General features: G+C 43.7%; 2 protein-coding genes and 2 pseudogenes across 2 annotated transcripts in view; 1 reads left to right on the forward strand and 3 right to left on the reverse strand.

The window, feature by feature from the left end:
* The window catches only part of LOC129137660 (putative RNA-binding regulatory peptide), a 35681-nt gene that overhangs the window by 6678 nt on the left and 10657 nt on the right, over positions 1-18346 (reverse strand). Inside the window, exon 4 of the mRNA XM_063799496.1 lies at positions 10441-10609. Within this exon, the coding sequence (XP_063655566.1) occupies positions 10441-10609 (169 nt within the window). The remainder of the gene's footprint in view (positions 1-10440; positions 10610-18346) is intronic.
* LOC129137647 (protein capicua homolog) lies at positions 12522-14369 on the forward strand (annotated as a pseudogene).
* LOC129137659 (putative uncharacterized protein FLJ44672) lies at positions 16276-17441 on the reverse strand (annotated as a pseudogene).
* LOC129137661 (putative uncharacterized protein FLJ46235) lies at positions 17453-18198 on the reverse strand. The gene is made up of 2 exons (XM_054670943.2): positions 17676-18198; positions 17453-17643 (listed from the first exon to the last, which is right to left on the reverse strand). The coding sequence occupies exons 1-2, from the start codon at positions 18068-18070 to the stop codon at positions 17532-17534; spliced, it is 507 nt and encodes a 168-aa protein (XP_054526918.1). The 5' UTR covers positions 18071-18198; the 3' UTR covers positions 17453-17531.

The raw sequence follows: 18346 nt of genomic DNA on the forward strand, positions 1-18346 counted from the left end.
CTTTTTACATCCATGAGCCTGATAAAAGTTAGAACCTAAAAGTAATAATTAACAAAGATGGGAAGTAACAGAAAATCTTGTCCATTACTGGTTAAAGTATAAACTGATACAGCTACTTTATAGAATATTGCATTATAGAATAAAGTTGTATGTATATGCAGTGACTCAGCATCTTCATTGCTAGTATGTACTCAAGAGAAACTTACAGGAGTGGACTAGGAAGTAAATACAAAACGATTACAACATTGTTTGTTATATCAAAAAATAAAAAAGACACCCAATTTTCCAGCAAAAAAAAATAAGTAAAAATAAATCCTGGTGTATTCTAACAATGGAATAATATATAGCCATTAAAATAAATCAACTATTACTGTACATATGAATGTAAGTATCAGCAAAACATATTGTTTAGTGAAAAAGTAAGAAGCTGAAGAAGAATATATGCAATATGGTTACATTTATATGAAGTCCAAAAACTTGCAAAATAAAGAAATGTATTTAGAAATAGATTCACATGTGAGAAAACTAGAAGAAAATTAATGAAAGGATAAAAGGGATAGCAGTAATTCTGAGTAGTTGAGGGGATTTCAATTGGAAAAAAATAGTATCATATTCTTGAAGTCAGGTAGTGGGTATTAGCATTTGTTTTACCATCGTTCTTTATTCTTATAGCTACATTACATATTTTCTATGTATTTAATGTATTTTTTGCATAATTAAATATTATGCAATAAAAATGAGAGAACAAAAAAGTAGAAAATGATAAATAACATACAATAAAGAAATGGAGAAAAAATTATAATATAGTTGAGTAATGGTATATTACATAGCTATTTTCTTAAGTAGATGTATGTGCATGATGTATGCACGATTGTACATACATGTTCTTAATTATATATAAATATATATGTACATATTTTTAATATAAAATACTAAACAAAGCACACCAAAATATTAGCTCCTATGTTAGTGAGATAATTTTTTTTTTTTTTGTATTTTAAGTTTTACATAGTAGGTGTATTTGTCTGTTTTCATACTGCTATAAAGAACTGCCCAAGACTGGGTAATTTATAAAGGAAAGAAGTTTAATTGGCTTACAGTTCAGTACAGCTTGGGAGGCCTCAGGAAATCTACAATCATGGCGGAAGACGAAGGGGAAGCAAGGCAGCTTCTTCGCAAGGCAGCTTCTTCGCAAGGCAGCTTCTTCGCAAGGCAGCTTCTTCGCAAGGCAGCATGAAGAAGTGCCGAGCAAAGGGGAAAGAATCCCTTATAAAACCATCAAATCTCGTGAGAACTCACTATCACTAGAACAGCACAGGGGAAACTGCCCCCATGATTCAATTACCTCCACCTGGTCTCTCCCTTGACCTGTGGGGATTATGGGGGCTATGGGGATTACAATTCAAGATGAGATTCAGGTGGGGATACAAAGCCTAACCATATCAGTAGGCATGTGTTGAATTTTAAACTCAGAGAAAAATACTAGTGTTTTTATAGGAATCTTACTAAAGAAAAACCAGAAAGTAATAAACCATCTACACTAAGACATAAAATTCAGTTGTTTAGTTACAAGATAGAATGTGGCCTTGTAAGAAAGCAAATTAACTTCTAACATACAAAGCCTTAGAGAAGATTCAAGTGACTGATGGATCTTAAACAGAGCTATTATTACAACTCAAACCGCAGTAAAATATCCTAAGCAACATAGATGTGTGTGTTTCACTAGTCAGAGCAATACAAATTTAATGAAACTCCATTGGTGGTGTTTTTAATCAGACAATTTCTGAAGATGTCCTGGCTTATTCACAGATGCAAGCCAAATCTCTAGAAGAGTACCATAATAAGAGAAAAAAGAATACAGGCAATTGAGAGCTGTTCCAAAGTTTAGGGAGTTTTTGTAAGGAATTAATAAATAAAAATGTTCTTGAAAGAGAGAAATTAATATGCAGTTCATACTGCCAGAATTGCAGGCAATTTATCAAAGTCCCCTAATCCTCCAAAATCGCTATTTTTTTTTTTTTTGACACACACTTTACAGTACAGAAGAAAATGTCTCCGGCAATAAATCACAAAGTTAAAATTACCTAGTCTACAATTAACTAGACAGTGATGGTAAATCATTTTCTACCAAAAGAAAGAAATGTCTTGTCTATTCAGGTTCTGCTCTACTTAAAAGTTTTCCTTGTTGGCGAGCAAGTGGTTAGAAAATCATATTTTATACGTACATTCAGCTTAACTATCATTCAGCTCAGGAAGATGACTCAGGGCCTTATCCATACCTTCAAGTTTGCTCTTAGCAAGTAATTGTTTCAGTATCTATATCAAAAATGGCTTAAGCCTGCAACATGTTTCTGAATGATTAACAAGGTGATAGTCAGTTCTTCATTGAATCCTGGATGCTTTATTTTTCTTAATAAGAGGAATTCATATGGATCAGCTAGAAAAAAAATTAAGAGGAAAATCACATGCAAAGTTATTATATATTATATATATAATATTATATATTAGATATCATTTCCAAATTCCCCGGCGTTCATATTTGTCAGTACAAGTAAAGAGCCTTAGTTCTGATTAGGTTTGAGGTATGACCATTTGGCCAGAATTTATGAACTCTACATGTCGCTTGATGTGTGCTTCAGGGTACTTTTTTTTTTTTTTTTTTTTGAGACGGAGTCTTGCTCTGTCGCCCAGGCTGGAGTGCAGCGGTGCGATCTCAGCTCACCACAAGCTCCGTCTCCCGGGTTCACGCCATTCTCCTGCCTCAGCCTCCTGAGTAGCTGGGACTACAGGCGCCCGCCACTATGCCCTGCTAATTTTTTGTATTTTTAGTACAGACGGGGTTTCACCGTGTTAGCCAGGATGGTCTCGATCTCCTGACCTCGTGATCTACCCGCCTCGGCCTCCCAAAGTGCTGGAATTACAGGCGTGAGCCACCACGCCCGGCCAGGGTACACTTTTAAGCAGAGACACTACTTTGAAGGTCATAAAAAATATAATAAGAGATAAGGCTAATTTCCTTTAATAATAACAATAATAAACTCCTTTAATAAAAATATAAATAATATAATAATTTTCTTTAATAAAATATAATAAGAGATAAGGCTAATTTCCTTTAATAAAATATAGTAACTACATACCAACACAGAATTCCAGAAAAAGAAATGGAGAGGAAGGGAGCATGGGTCATTAATCTTGTCAAAAATATAAAATTATATATGAGGAATTCCTAGAAACTGTTTTCCTTGTCTGCGGCCATTGTGCTGCTGCTACACAACTACCGCAAGCAGCCCTTCACGCCCTCCTCCCAGTACAAAGCTAATTGACTTGTGAGAAATGTTAAGCTTGGAAGAGACAACATCGCTGCACTTATTTTTTATTCTACTCTGACATTAGAATAATCCTTGAGTGGGGGAAAGGTTAAAAACCCCCCTGGATAAGTGTTACTAATTAATGATGATTGTTTTAAACAATGTTTGGATAATTTTTCCTTGTCCCTTGACATAAACTTGATAAATAACTGAGAAGTGAGAAGGAGATTAGTGGGTTGATTAAATTCCATTCAGGTACTTAAAGTTAGCTCCAAAAATTTAGCTATTTATAAATTGTCATGCATTGTTAATGTATAAGAGATGTAGATTTCATTTATCTTTGGTGGAGCGAGATGAAGCAGTGAATCATTGAAGACTGAAAGAAAGAAAAAGGTCTTTTCCCTTTTCTTTAAGAAGCATCATTAGTTAAAAACATGTTAGTTGGTACCAGAGAACTACATTTAAAGGGACAGCAATAAGCAAATTGATTACTCTGGTGATTATTGGAGTGACATTGCCTTTTAGTTGTACTTTCACAAAAATTCACAATATTTGCCAAAGTCAAGTTATCCATTACACTATTAATTTGTCATTCTTTTGTTTATGTAGTCAATATCTCTATCTCAATTGGATCTATCTCAGCTGCTTCTAAACAAGCCACCATAGTCTCTCCCATTTCAACAATCTCTTCCAAGTACCATTTCATTTCTTCTTTTCATATTTTTGAAAACTTTTGAAAAACTACCTATTTTCCTCCTCCATTTCTTGTTCATTCCATTCTAGTGGACATGGAATCTGTTCCTCCTCCAAAACGGAATTTGGTAACCCTTAAATTACCAAACCCAAAACAATATGTTGCTTTTATCTTTACCTCTCTGTGGCATTTAATGATAAGACCACTACTTTCTTCTCTTTTACCCTTCTTTCTTGAATTCAGTCAAACAACGTACTTACATTTTTTGTCTTATTCTCCATCTTAGAAACCACCTCAGCTTTCTCCATTCAGCCATAAAATTGTGCTTTTCCTCAAAGATTAATCTGCCTCTCCTCTCACTCTATACTATCTCTGTTAGCTAATTTTATTCGTGCACATTGCTTATACTGGGCATTATATACACATATGCATGTGTGTACATGTGCACACACATACTGTATGTGGACATGTATATATATATATGTGTGTGTGTATATATATATAGTATATATATAAATTACAATAACATAAAGGTGGCATTTTAAATTAGTGGAAATTACCCTGATTTGATCACTACACATTCTATACATGTAAAGAAACATCACTCTGTATCCCAAGAATATGTACAATTATGGTTTGCTAAATGAAAAAGTTCATACATTGAAAAATTTTAGATAAATATCAAACTTTCTCTGAAACTGTAACTGTAAAATGTAAAAAACAGTAATTGCTATATTGCTTATTTCTGAGTAGAAGAATATGAGACATTTCCCTCATCATTGTGTGTAATTACAATTACATATATATGTATGTAATATATAAACATATATATGTAATTGTAATTACACATAATGATTAGGGAAATGTCTCATATTCTATATATATAGACAGAAAGAGAGAAAATATATGAGGGAGGGAAAGAATCTTTCCATCTCCTTTGAGTTCCACGGTGTTGAGAGTCAGGACAACTACAATTGCTTCATCATGCCTGCTTGCAATTATAGAGCTTTTGAACCATTTGTTCCCTCCTTAGATATCCTCATTTTTTTCAGATTCTTGCTTAGAAGTCACTCCTCCGTGGACCTCCTCTGACATATTAAACATTGCAGTCCATTATAAGCTGCAAGAGGACAGGAATTTTTGCCTGTCTTATTCCCTACTGTATCACCAGCGGCTACAGCAATATCTGACAAACAGTGGGCATGTAATGAATATGTGTTAAGTGAAGTAATAAATTCAATCAAATCACATCACCTGTTTAAAGCACTTCATTGGCTTCACATTGCACTTAGAATAAAGAGAAATTCTTTTTATACAATATAAGTTCCTGCAGAATGCACTTTCTACTTCTCCAGGCTCTTTTCAACTCCTCTCCTACTAGCTTCTGTATTTAAGCCACATTAGACCTTTCTTCAGTTTTTTATATAGACTTTGTTGCATCACACCTCAGAGATTCTGTACATGTTCTTCCTCCTGCCTAGAAAGGATCATCCCTCCACTTTCGCCAACTAATCCCTGCTCAACTTTTCATCTCAGCAGGAGGCCCATTCTCTTTGGCAATCCTCTGGCCTCCAGCCCATTTATTATATACTCACATGTCAACATGTACTTCGTACAGCATGTAACACAATTGCACTTTTATATTTTAACAAATTATATTTCCCATATTGAACTGTAAGTCTCCTGAAAGGAGGAATTTTGTTCTTGCTCATCATCAACTTTTTCAACATCCAGTGCACCATTTAGAACTTAGATGTAGTCAATACAGGTTTGTGGAATGAAAGAGGAAAAGAAAGAATTAATATTCCTTTAAATTAGGATGGCAAAGTTCGTGTATAGAAAATTGGCTAAGTTGTGGTCCATTCATATTTGCTCCCAATTAAGGAGCACAGCTATGAAAAGGAAGGCTTCAAATTAATAACCAATAGATTTTTTAAAAAAGAAAACTGGCCAGGTACTGTGGCTTATGTCTGTAATATCAGCATGTTGGGAGGCCAAGGCAGGATTACTTGAGCCCAGAAATTCCAGACCAGCCTGAGAATTTGGCAAAACTCTGTCTCTACAAAAAATACAAAAATTAGCCAAGTTTGGTGGCATGTGCCTGTAGTACCAGCTACTTGGGAGGCTGAGGTGGAAGAATAGCTTGAGTCTGGGAGGTCAAGGCTGCAATGAGCTGTGATCGCACCACTGCACTCAAGCCTGGGTGGTAGAGTAAGACCCTGTCTCAAAAAAAAAAAAGAAAAATCACTAAGCAAAATAAGACATGTGAAGGATCATGTCAAAGGTAAGAAAAATTAAGGAAACATTAAAAGCTTTCTTCCCAAGCCACTAAATCAACTTGACTAACAAAATTACCACTTGATTTAGCATTAGAAAATTACATTACATATCAAACATAAACCCATTAATCAAATACTAAAGAAATTTCTGAGTTAAATGGTATAATGTTAGCTTATGCCAGAGCTGACCTTGAAAGATTGTTCAAATATGGCTCAGTGTGATTGAAAGTTCTGTGTGAATAAGTTTTTGGAAAGATCCAACAGCAACACCTTAGTGTATGTTTTTGAAATAAAATGTATCTGAGTAGCAGCAAAGTTATTCTCAAATTTCCATTTTATAGCTGGAGATGTTATACCGTGACATATATGATAGGACCCAATATGGATTAATCCCTTTTAGAAGTCAATCAGGAAGAGGGGAGCAGTTAAAACAGTTGCTTGGTTTACAAACATTAGAACAATTTTCTTATTCACACCATCTGATTATTGTATTTTATTTTTTCCCCAACGTTTAGACTACACAATGAGTTAAGAATGATAAAAATAAGCTCACCAATACACTATGTACATATTTACCAAAATCTGTGCATGCTTATACATATAAACACAGCTGATAATTTATTAGTTAGGCTCATTTGTAATTTTTGTCACTATAGACCAGTTTTTATTTAAATTGAAGATTAGTATACATTTTAAATGATTAGTCAAAATAAAAAATCTAAAATGTGCTCTAAATACCTCTTAGGTCAGAAAAAAAAAAGTCAAAAGCTAGAATATAGAGAAATTAAGAAATGCCCTAAATTTCTAATCTGACAAAAATTCATACGAGATTGAAATATTTTAATGGAAAATAGAACAGAACTAATCATTGAAGAAATTATAGAAAGGAAACAAAATAAACAGATTATATGGAGGATTTTTAGAAGATAAGTAAATAAATTAATATACTAGGAAAAAACAAGGGAAATATAATTGATAAATAAATACAGGTAAGAGTTCTTTTGAAATAATGATAAAATAGAAAATCTCTGTCAAAACTAAAAGGAAAGATGCATAAATATATAAATAAATGATAAAACGATGTTGCATACATATATGACTTTTTCAGAATCAAAAAATTTAAATTTCTGTAATAAAATTTAAATGTTTATAAATTTAAAAAACTAGAAGAATGCTGACTGTTCACAATACAAATAAATGACAAATAATTGAGGTGATGGATATGCTAATTATCCTTATTTGATCATTGGACATTGTATACATGTATCAAAATATCACTCTGTATCCCATGAATATGTACAATTATTTGTCTCAAAAACAAACAAAGAAAAGATAATGGGAGAATGTTGAAAACTCAGAGAGAAGAGCAACTCTCACAGATAGGGATCCAGATAACATTAGCAGCTGATTTCTCGGCAGAAACCTTGAAGGCCAGTAGGCAGTGGATTATATATTTAAAATAATGAAGAAACGTGTCAATTGAGAAATCTATAGCTGGAAAACTTATCCTTCAAAAATGAGGGAGAAATTAAGACATTTCCGGATTTTTTTTTAAAACTGAAAAAAAATCCATTTATCCCTGAATTTGCCATTCAAGAAGTGTTAAGTCCTTCAGGTTGAAATAAATGAACTCTAGGCAATAACTATATAAGTAAATAAGCAAGCTGTATGAATATACAAAGCTCTCTGGTAAAGGTAAATACATAAACAAACATAAAAACAGTCCTATTGTAATTTTGTTTTCTAACTCTGCTTTTTATTTTCTACATAATTTAAAAGTCAAATGCATAAAATGTAATTGTAAATCTGTTAGCTGGTATACAATGAATAAAGATATAATTTGTTACATCAATAACATAAAAAGAGTAGAGCTATATGTATAGCAGTAGAATTTTGGTATGTGATTGAACTTAAGTTGAAATAAATTCAAATTAAAATGTTATAACTCTAGGATGTTATATGTAATTCTCATAGTAACCAAAAACGAAATATACATAGAATATAAACAAAAGGAAATGAGACTAGAAACAAAATGTGTCACTACAAAAAAATCAACTAAAGATAAAAAAGAAATAATTGAGAAAATAGCAAAAATCAGTAACTCTGACGTATTAAAACTTTCCATGCTACATAAATCTGAAAACTCTATTTCACATAAAACTGGAGCTGAAAGAGACAAATATTTACCTATAAAGTTAAAAGTTATATAGGGAACAAACACTAATTTTTTTTAGAAAAAATTATAAAAAGAGTAAAAATATGCCTTATACTACCCCAATTTCATGTTTTACAGCTCTGGGAAAATAGAAAATAAAATGTTCTGTTAGCATGAATCCCTCTGTGCCCCCAAAAAACCCTATGGATTGCATCATTATTACCTAAAAAGTCTATTGTCAAATGCAGCAGAGTGATATTTTTTACAAGGTAGATATTAATTTTAGATATGGAATAATATTGGTGATTTCAATTTTATAACACTGGGTTAAGATGAAAGAATGAGAAGATAAAGGTCCCTCAGCAATATAACTCACAAACATGTTCAGAAGCAGTAAGAAGTTACATTAATTATCTTTTGAAAGTCAATAATCTACATCTTTAATGTATGCATATAGCATAGCTAATGTGCTACCGCTGGGTCCATTTATTCAATGAAAAATTGCCGCTATGTGTCAGACATTTTTCTAGGCCTAGGAATGGATACATAAGTGAACAAAGCAAAGATTCTGGTTCTTGTAGAGTTTCCATTAAAAGACCATTTAGTAAAACTTTTCTTCCCCCAAATTATAAAATCTGTAAGATGATTTAACAACATGTGTAAAAGTCACTGTGGGCCAGGCACGGTGGCTCATACCAGGTGTGGTGACTCATAGCACTCTGTCACCCAGGCTGGAGTGCAGTGGCACAATCTCGGCTTACTGCAACCTCTGCCTCCTGGGTACAAGCGATTCTCCTGCCCCAGCTTTCTGAGTAGCAAGAACTACAGGTTCACACCACCACGCCTGGGTAATTTTTGTACTATTAGTACAGACGGAGTTTCACCATGTTGGCCAGGCTGGTCTCAAACTCCTGACCTCAAATGATCCGTCTACCTCAGCCTCCCAAAGTGCTGGAATTACAGACGTGAGCCACAATGCCCGGCCTTATTTTCTACAACTTTGGTAACTTTAGCATATACCCCAAATCTGTAAGACATAATATCATAATTCAAAAGCAACTCATGGCTTCTCATTGTACTCTTTCTCTAGCTTTTGAATTATTTATTCTAATACCAGTTTTAATTCTGACACAAAAGCATGGGAGTTCTAATCAAAATCCAACCTTTTATCATAAAAACTATGAAGAAATTATGAGTAGAACTTAAAAAGGAAAATAGGCCTATTAATTAGATTTGTCTTTGTAGCATTTAACTCTATAATAAATAACATAATATTTTATGCCTATGAGTACCCAACAAAGCCTCCAGCTTCTATTTAGATATAAAATGTAAAAGTCACTACTGGATCCACAAGCAAGACTATGGTAAAGAAATTTCTCCAGCAAACCAGCTTCTTTCACATGATGTTACATGTTTCTTTTGTTTTTTCATTTTGGCAAATATTGATTGTCATCTTCGTGTTTGTCTATGTCCTAAGTGCTGGGATACAGAATCTGAAAAGATGGACACAGGACCTGCCTTCAAGTTCACCCTTTCTTTTTTTTTTTTTTTTTTTTTTTTTGAGATGGAGTTTTGCTCTTGTCGCCCAGGCTGGAGTGTAATGGTGAGATCTCGGCTCACTGCAACCTCCACCTCCAGGGTTCAAGTGATTCTCCTGCCTCAGCCTCCCAAGTAGCCTGGATTACAGGTCCCAGCCACCACGCCTAGCTAATTTTTGTATTTTTAGTAGAGACAGCGTTTCATCATGTTGGTCAGGCTGGCCTCGAACTCCTAACCTCAGGTAGTCGACCCACCTCGGCCTCCCACAGTGCTGAGATTACAGGCATGAGCCACCACGACCTGCTAGGAGTTCACGCTTTAGTTGGGGAAAATATACAATAAGCAAGTCAGTTTTTAAAATGAGAACTGCAATTAGAGTTAAATGCTACAAAGACAAACTCACAGGAAGATGGGATGTAGAATGATAAGGCTCTCAGAATAGTAAGAGAAACTATTGCTTCTTACGATGTTTGTCTTTCTTTGTATCGGTGCTCAGCTGAGTCTGCAGTGCTTCAGAGGCAGCTTTCATTTTATAAAAATCTATGATTTCTCCTTCCAGTTGTTTTTTCTCTTCCTCGAGCTTCCTTATCTCCTCCTGTTGAATCATTTTAAGATGCTCGAACTTGTCCTGCAGCTGTGAAACCAATGTGCAGTTGTGACACCAAAGCAGTGTGGCTGAACACCTAAAAGAATATGCTTTTTTCTGATTATCAAACAAACCCAAATCATCACAGTAGAGCACGATCTTAATAACAATCTCAAAAACTCAGGAGTAAACACTCACATATGGAATTTTTCTTTTCTTTCTCTTTTCCTTTTATAAGATGGAGTCTCACTCTGTTGCCCAGGCTGGAGGGCACTGGTGCGATCTCAGCTCACTGCAACCTCCATCTCCCAGTTCAAGTGATTCTCCTGCCTCAGCCTCTTGTGTAGCTGGGACTACAGGCATGCACCACCACTACAGGCGTGTGCCACCACACCTGGCTAATTTTTGTATTTTTAGTAGAGATGGGGTTTTGCCATGTTGGCCAGGCTGGTCTCGAACTCCTGACCTCAGGTGATCCTCCCGCTTTGGCCTCCCAAAGACTTTTTTTTTTTTTAATATAGAGACAAGTTCTCAGTACGTTGCCCAGGCTGGTCTCAAACTCCTGAGCTCAAGTGATCCTCCCACCTCAGCTTCCCAAAGTGCTGGGACTGACTGGATGCAGTGGCTCATGCTTGTAAACTCAGCACTTTGGGAGGCCAAGGTGGGAGGATCTCTTGAGCCCAGGAGTTCAAGACCAGACTGGGTGATATAACACAATAGTAAACTTCAACAGGAGAGAGAATCTGTAAACTTGAATATAGATCTTCTGAAATTATCCAGTCAGAGGACAAAGAAAAAAAGAATAAAAAAGAGAAAAGAAGGCTGGGCATGGTGGCTCAAGCCTGTAATCCCAACACTTTGGGAGGCCGAGGCAGGCAGATTAAGAGGTCAGGAGTTCAAGATCAGCCTGTCCAACATGACAAAACCCCATCTCTACTAAAAATACAAAAATTAGCTGGGCGTGGTGGCACACACCTGTAGTCCCAGCTACTTGGGAGGCTGAGGCAGGAGAATCGCTTGAACCCAGGAGGTGGAGGTTGGAGTGCAATGTGAGCCGAGACCACACATTGCACTCCAGCCTGGGTGACAGAGCATGACTCTGTCTCAAAAAAAAAAAAAAGAAAAAAAAAGAGACAGAGAAAAGAAAGCCAACAAGACACCATTAGGCAAACCATTGTCAGGTTATGGGAGTTTGAGAAGGAAAGTAGAGAAAGGAGAAGAAAGCTTATTTAAAGAATGGCTGAAAACTGCCTAAATCATGGGAAAGATTTAGACATCTAAATCCATGAAGCTTAAAGATTCCTAAAGAGGTTCAAACCAAATAGATACTCACCAAGTCACAATATAATCAAATAGTCAAAAGTTAAAGAAACTTTGCAGGTCAGGACAGAATCGAATAATACATTCAAAGTGCTGAAAGAAAAAAACTGCCAGCAACTAATATTATGTCTGACAAAGCTGTCCTTCAGAAAGAAAAAAGAAATAACGTGTTTCCTCGACAAACAAAGCTGAGGGCATTCAGGACTACTAGGTCTACCTTAAAAAAATGCTTAACGGAGTTTTTCAAGTAAAAATGAATGAAGTTGGGAGCGGTGGCTCATGCCTGTAATCCCATTTTGGGAGGCTGAGGTGGGTGGATCACCTGAGGTCGGGAGGTCAAGACCAGCGTGGCCAACATGGCAAAACCCCACCTCCAGTAAAAATACAAAAAATTAGCCAGGTATGAAGGCCACTGAGATCATGCCACTGCACTCCAGCCTGGGTGACAAGAGTCAAACTACATTTCAAAAACAAAAAACAAAACAAACAAAAAAACAAAACGAGGCCTGGCCTTCTGCTCCTCTCCAACCCCCCCTTCTCTGGGCCCAAGCCACCTTGGCTGAGGAGGGGGCGAGGAGGTGTGAGCCCCTGCCAGGAACCCCCTGCCCGGACCAAGTACTCGGCCCCCAGGCCTGCGTTCAGTGAGGCCTCCCGTGGCGTCAGCATGTTCGTGTGGAGGAATGTGGAAGGTCACTCTGCAGCTGTGTTCCCCTGGTACTCCATCCCCTTCCTGACCCCACCCTGCAGCCACATGAGGCCAGCAACCTGCCAGTCACTCAGTGGCCTCCAACCAGAGAAAACAACCTGCCAAGTTGGCAGCTGTTGCTCATGAGCATCCACCAGGTGGGACAGGGAGTGTTGACCCTGGGCGGCTCCCTGGAGCCACCTGCCCTGAAAGCCCAGGGCCCGCAACCCCACACACTTTGGGGGTGGTGGAACCTGGTAAAAGCTCACCTCCCACCATGGAGGAGGAGCCCTGGGCCCCTCAGGGGAGTCCCTGCTGGACAGTGAGACAGAGAATGACCATGATGATGCTTTCCTCTCCATCATGTCTCCTGACACCCAGTTGCCTCTACCACTCAGATGATGTCAGGCCCAGTCCCTCAGTGCCCTGCACAAGGAACAGGACTCATCTTCTGAGAAGGATGGACGCAGCCCCAACACATGGGACAAGGACCACATCCGGTGGCCCATGAGTGGCGGTCATGATCTTCAGCAAGTGGCACCAGGCCCTGGCGGGGCGCACCAGGGTCACCCCAACCAGGATAACCGGACCATCAGCCAGATGCTGAGCGAGCGGTGGTACACCCTGGGGCCCAATGAGATGCAGAAATACCACGACCTGGCCTTCCAGGTGAAGGTGGCCCACTTGCAACAAGGACCGAAAGAAGTCCAGCTCAGAGGCCAAGCCCACAAGCCAGGGGCTAGCAGGAGTGTAACAAGGGCTCGTGGGAGCGGAGCATATCAGAGACGGGCACTGCCACTGCCACTGCCACTGCCCCTGGGGTGTCCTCTGAACTCCTGTCAGTTGCAGCCCAAACACTCCAGAGCTCGGATACCAAGGAGCAGCTTCTGTGGGGCAGAACGGCTGCACACAGTCAGGGAACCTGGCTCAGCCTGGCCCAAGCCTTCTCACACAGCAGGGTACACAGCCTGGACGGCAGGGAAATAGACCATCAGGCACTACGGGAACTGACACAGGTGGTGTCTGGCACTGCATCATACTCTGGCCCAAAGACTTCTACTCAGTATGGCGCTCCAGGCCACTTAGCAGCCCCTGGTGAGGGAGGTGACCAGTGGGCAGCCCTGCTGCTGCCCACCTGAGCTGCTCATTCCCAGCACATGGCCAGTGAGGACATAGTGAGTGACGAGGAGCACACGGTCATCCATGAGGAGGAGGGGGTGATGATGTCATTGCTGATGATGGCTTTAGCACCACTGACACCGATCTCAAGTTCAAGGAGTGGGTGACCGACTGAGAGTGGGGACAACTCTGGGGAGGAGCCAGAGGGCAACAAGGGCTTTGGTGGGAAGGTATTTGCACCTATCATTCCTTCCTCCTTTACTCCAGCCGCCCCTTGCTGGATCCTGAGCCCCCAGGGTCCCCCGATCCACCTGCAGCTTTTGGCAAAGTCTATGGTCCCACCCTGTCCTCCTCCTACACATACTCGGATGCTTCCTCCTCAACCTTGGCACCCACCTCCTTCTTACTGGGCCCAGGAGCCTTCAAAGCCCAGGAGTCTGGTCAAGGCAGCAGAGCGGGCCCCCTACGGCCCCTACCCCTGGGGATGGGGGCCCAGGGATGCCTTCCAAGGTGACCTGTTTCCTCCCAATGGATCCTGCCACCTTCTGGTGCAAGAGACCTGAAAGTGTGGGCGACCTGGAGCTACCAGGCTCCTCAGTCATCAGGGTCCCTCCCAACACTAAGGCTTTCCTAGGCAGGAGCTGGGCTGAGCCACCCGGGGGGCAGAGCCTGAAGAGAAACTGACTGGGCTTTCGGGGTCGGGGCAGAGGGAACCCCACGGACATGGATCCCACACTGGAGGACCCCACCACGCCCAAATGTAAGATGAGAAGATGCTCCAGCTGCAGTCCAAAGCCCAACACCCCCAAGTGTGCCATGTGTGATGGGGACAGCTACCCCTTTGCCTGTACAGGTACAGAAGCCGAGGACAGGCGCAGGGAACCGGAGACCAAGAAGGCGCTGTCCTCTTCACTGCAGGTGCCCTGGACCAGTGCCGGCCCTGATCATGCAGCTCTTCCAGGCCCACTGCTTCTTCCTGTCCACTAGGCCACAGCCGCCCTCCAGGCCCACTATGCACACATCTTCCCCTCCAAGGTTTGTTCTGCCCCTGCCCTGACTCCCAGCCCTGTGGGGGTCCTGACCGCACCTCACCTGGCTCAGACTCTTGACGCTGCCCTGGCTGCCCCACCACTGCCTCTGCCCGAGAGTCACGTGAGGCTGAGAGTAGGGGCAGGGGCAGCAGTGGTGCCAGTTGGGGGGCGGTCCAGTGGGAGGAGCCTCAGCCTCGCGGGCTGCTCCGTGGGACTGATGACTGCATGATCTTCTGGGCACCTCACGGATCTTCAGCTGCAGGTGAAACGGATGCTGGTGGTGGGTGCAGGGCCGCTGGGAGCTGCTGCATGGTTCCCAGAGGCTGGACTGGGACGGGTGCCAACTGAAGCTGCTGGGGCAGCATGGGCAGGATGTTCTGCACACAAACCTTGGAGAAGAAGATGTGTGCATAGCGGGTCCACTGCTGCTGCCCCTGCCCTGACTCCCAGCCCTGCCTGACCCCACCTCAACCTGCTCAGGCTCTGGCGCAACCCTGGCTGCCCTGCCACTGCCTCTGCCCCAGAGTTGGGGCCTTGACAGCCTGGTTGGAAGGGGACACCCCAGCCCTGCCTCAACACCTGGGGGTCTCCATAACTACCACAGGCAGGTGGGCAACCCCAAAGATCCCAGGACTCACAGTACCCCCTGAGAACATGGACAGTATGTGGGGGTAGCAATGGAGGGCAGGATGGTTATCTTCTCCCAGGTAAAGCCATTTAATCCTTTCAGTTTGGGACGGAGTAAGGCCTGCCTCTTTTTTTTTTTTTTTTTTTTTTTTGAGACCGAGTCTTGCTCTGTCACCCAGGCTGGAGTGCAGTGGTGCGATCTTGGCTCACTGCAACCTCTTCCCGCCGGGTTCACGCCATTCTCCTGCCTCAGCCTTCCGGGTAGCTAGGATTACAGGTGCACGCTACCACGTCCGGCTAATTTTTGTATTTTTAGTACAGACGGGGCTTCATCATCTTGGCCAGGCTGATTTCGATCTCCTGACATCGTGATCTGCCTGCCTCCCCCTCCTAAAATGCTGGGATTACAGGCGTGAGCCACCACGCCTGGCCAAGGCCTGCTCCTCTTATCTATACCCCCTACCCCTGCAGCTGTGCCGGGGGAAAGCTGGGCAGTTTCCCTCCTCCGAGCCCCTGTACATACCATGAATTGTGGGACCTTCAGAGCTTTTCACTTTTCGGAAAATAGCTCCTGCTGGGCTACAAGGTGGAGTGTGAAGAGGGCCTTGGGCCACAGGGAGGCGCCTGTGGACTAGGGGGAGTTCATGCACCCCTTCTTTCCCCAGAGGGGCTGGACTCAGGTGAGTATGGGGGTGGGGGCTCCTGCACTTCGACACAGGCAGCGGGAGGGTTTTCTCCCCATTCCCTCTGCACTCCCAACTTGAGCTATACTTTTTAAGAAAGTGATTCACCCTGCCTTTGCCCCCTTCCCCAGAACAGAACACGTTGATCATGGGCGATATTTTTCATCATGCCAAAAAGTTGCCATGACCGTCATTAAACCTGTTTAACACCAAATAATAAGGAAAATAAAATTAAAAATTCGGGCATGGTGCAGAAACTCACTCCAAATAAATTACCTACCAAAATATATAATGGTGGAAATATTCCAAAATTCAATATTTTGGGATTTATACACAAAAGATAAACAAATTAGAGGCCAAGAGGCTGCCGGAAGAGAAAAACGGGGCCTGGAAAGGCCGTTGTGAGGAATGAGCTGGGCCTAAAGAGGCCACTGGCAGGCAGTAGCTGGACCTGCCGAAGTGGCCAAAAGGCAGGAGCTTTGGACTGGGGAGGCCGCAGTGAGGCGAGAGCTAGCTGGGCGTGGAGAGTCCGCTGTGAGGCCGAGGCCGAGGCCAAGGCTGGGCCCGTGCAGGCCTTCGAGAGGCAGGAGGCCGGGCCTGCAAAGGCCGACTGGAGATCAAGTTCTGCTCCTGCAGAGGCCGCCAAAATTCAAAAGCGGGGCCTGGGAAGGCCGCCGAGAGCCATGAGCTGGGCTGGGCCGAAAGAGGCCACTGGGAGGCAGGAGCTGGGCCTGGAGAGGCTGACTCGAGGAAGTTTTGCACCTGGAGAGGCCGCCGAGAGGACGGAGCTGGGCCCGGGGAGGCTGACTTGCTGCTCTTCCAGGCCCACTTCCAGGCCGACTTGAGGATGACTTGGGCCTGCAGAGGCCGCCGGGAGGCCCAAGCTGGGCCTAGAAGAGCCCACCGACCGGAGGCCATTTGGGGCCTGCAGATGCCATCGGAGGGCAGGAGCTGAGCCTGGAGAGGCCACCGTGAGGCCTGAGACGTTGTTGGGACCTGGAGTCGGCCCAGAGTCCGGCCTGGAGATGCAGCCGGGAGGAAGAGCTGGGCCCGGAGAGGACGCCGGGAGGCTGCAAGTGGGTCTGAGAGGCCAACTTGAGGAGGCCTGGCCTCCGCCTCCCGCATGGCCCAGCTGTTCCTCCTGGCTGCATCTCCCGCCTCCCAGCAAACAAGCTCTTTTGGCTCAGCTCCCGCCTGCATTTGTAGACCCCGAAGTTTCTGCAACCAAGCTCTTCAGACCCACATCCCTTCTCCCAGTGACTGTACAGTCCCAGCTCCGGCGGGAGACCAGCGTCTGCAGACCCCGCTGTTGCCTCCCAGGGGAGTCTCCAGGCCCAGCTCTCGCCCCGCCGCGACCTCCCGGGCCCAAGTCCCTGCCTACCTCCCAGCAGCCCGCGTGCGACCCTGCTCCTCCCTCACGGTGGCCTGTTGAGGCAGGGGCTCACGTTGACCTCTGTCAGCGTGGGAGGGGCCGGTGTGAGGCAAGGGGCTCACGCTGACCTCTCTCAGCGTGGGAGGGGCCGGTGTGAGGCAAGGGGCTCACGCTGACCTCTCTCAGCATGGGAGGGGCCGGTGTGAGGCAAGGGGCTCACGCTGACCTCTGTCCGCGTGGGAGGGGCCGGTGTGGGCAGGGTGCCAGAGGCATGAGTTGGGCATCAACAGGCCACCATGAGGGAGGAGCTGGGCCGCACGCGGGCTGCTGGGAGGCAGGCAGGGACTTGGCCCCAGGAGGCCGCCGTGGGGGCAAGAGCTGGGCCTGGAGAAGCCCCTGGGAGGCAAGGGCGGGGCCTGCAGAGGCTGTTCTCCAACCAGTGCTGGGCCTGTACAGGCCACCAGGAGGCAGGAAGTGGGCCCTCAGAGCTTGGCTGGAGAAAGTTCGGGGCCTACAAAGGCGGTTGGGAGCTGGGCAGGAGTTGAGCCAAAAGAGCTTGCTTACTTGCTGGGAGGCAGGGCCGGGAGAGGCTGACTTCAGGACATCTTGGGCCTGCAGCGGTCGCCGGGAGGCCCAAGCCTGGCGTGGAGGAGCCCACCGACCGGAGACCATTTGGGGCCTGGAGATGCCATCGGAGGGCAGGAGCTCATCCTGGAGAGGCCACCGTGAGGCCTGACCTGGGCCTGGGGAGCTTGGCTTGAGGAAGCTGTGGGCCGACCAAGGCCGCCAGGAGATGGGTAGGCACTGAGTCCAAAGAGGTTGTTGAGAGGCAGGAGTCGGGCCTGGAGACGCAACCAGGAAGAAGGGCTGGGCCCAGAGAGGACGCCCGGAGGGTGCAAGTGGGTCTGGAGAGGCCGACTTGAGGAGGTTCTGGGCCCGGAGAGGCCG

The sequence above is a fragment of the Pan troglodytes genome, chromosome 19 (assembly GCF_028858775.2).
Source record: "Pan troglodytes isolate AG18354 chromosome 19, NHGRI_mPanTro3-v2.0_pri, whole genome shotgun sequence".
NCBI classification, from domain to species: Eukaryota; Metazoa; Chordata; class Mammalia; order Primates; family Hominidae; genus Pan; species Pan troglodytes.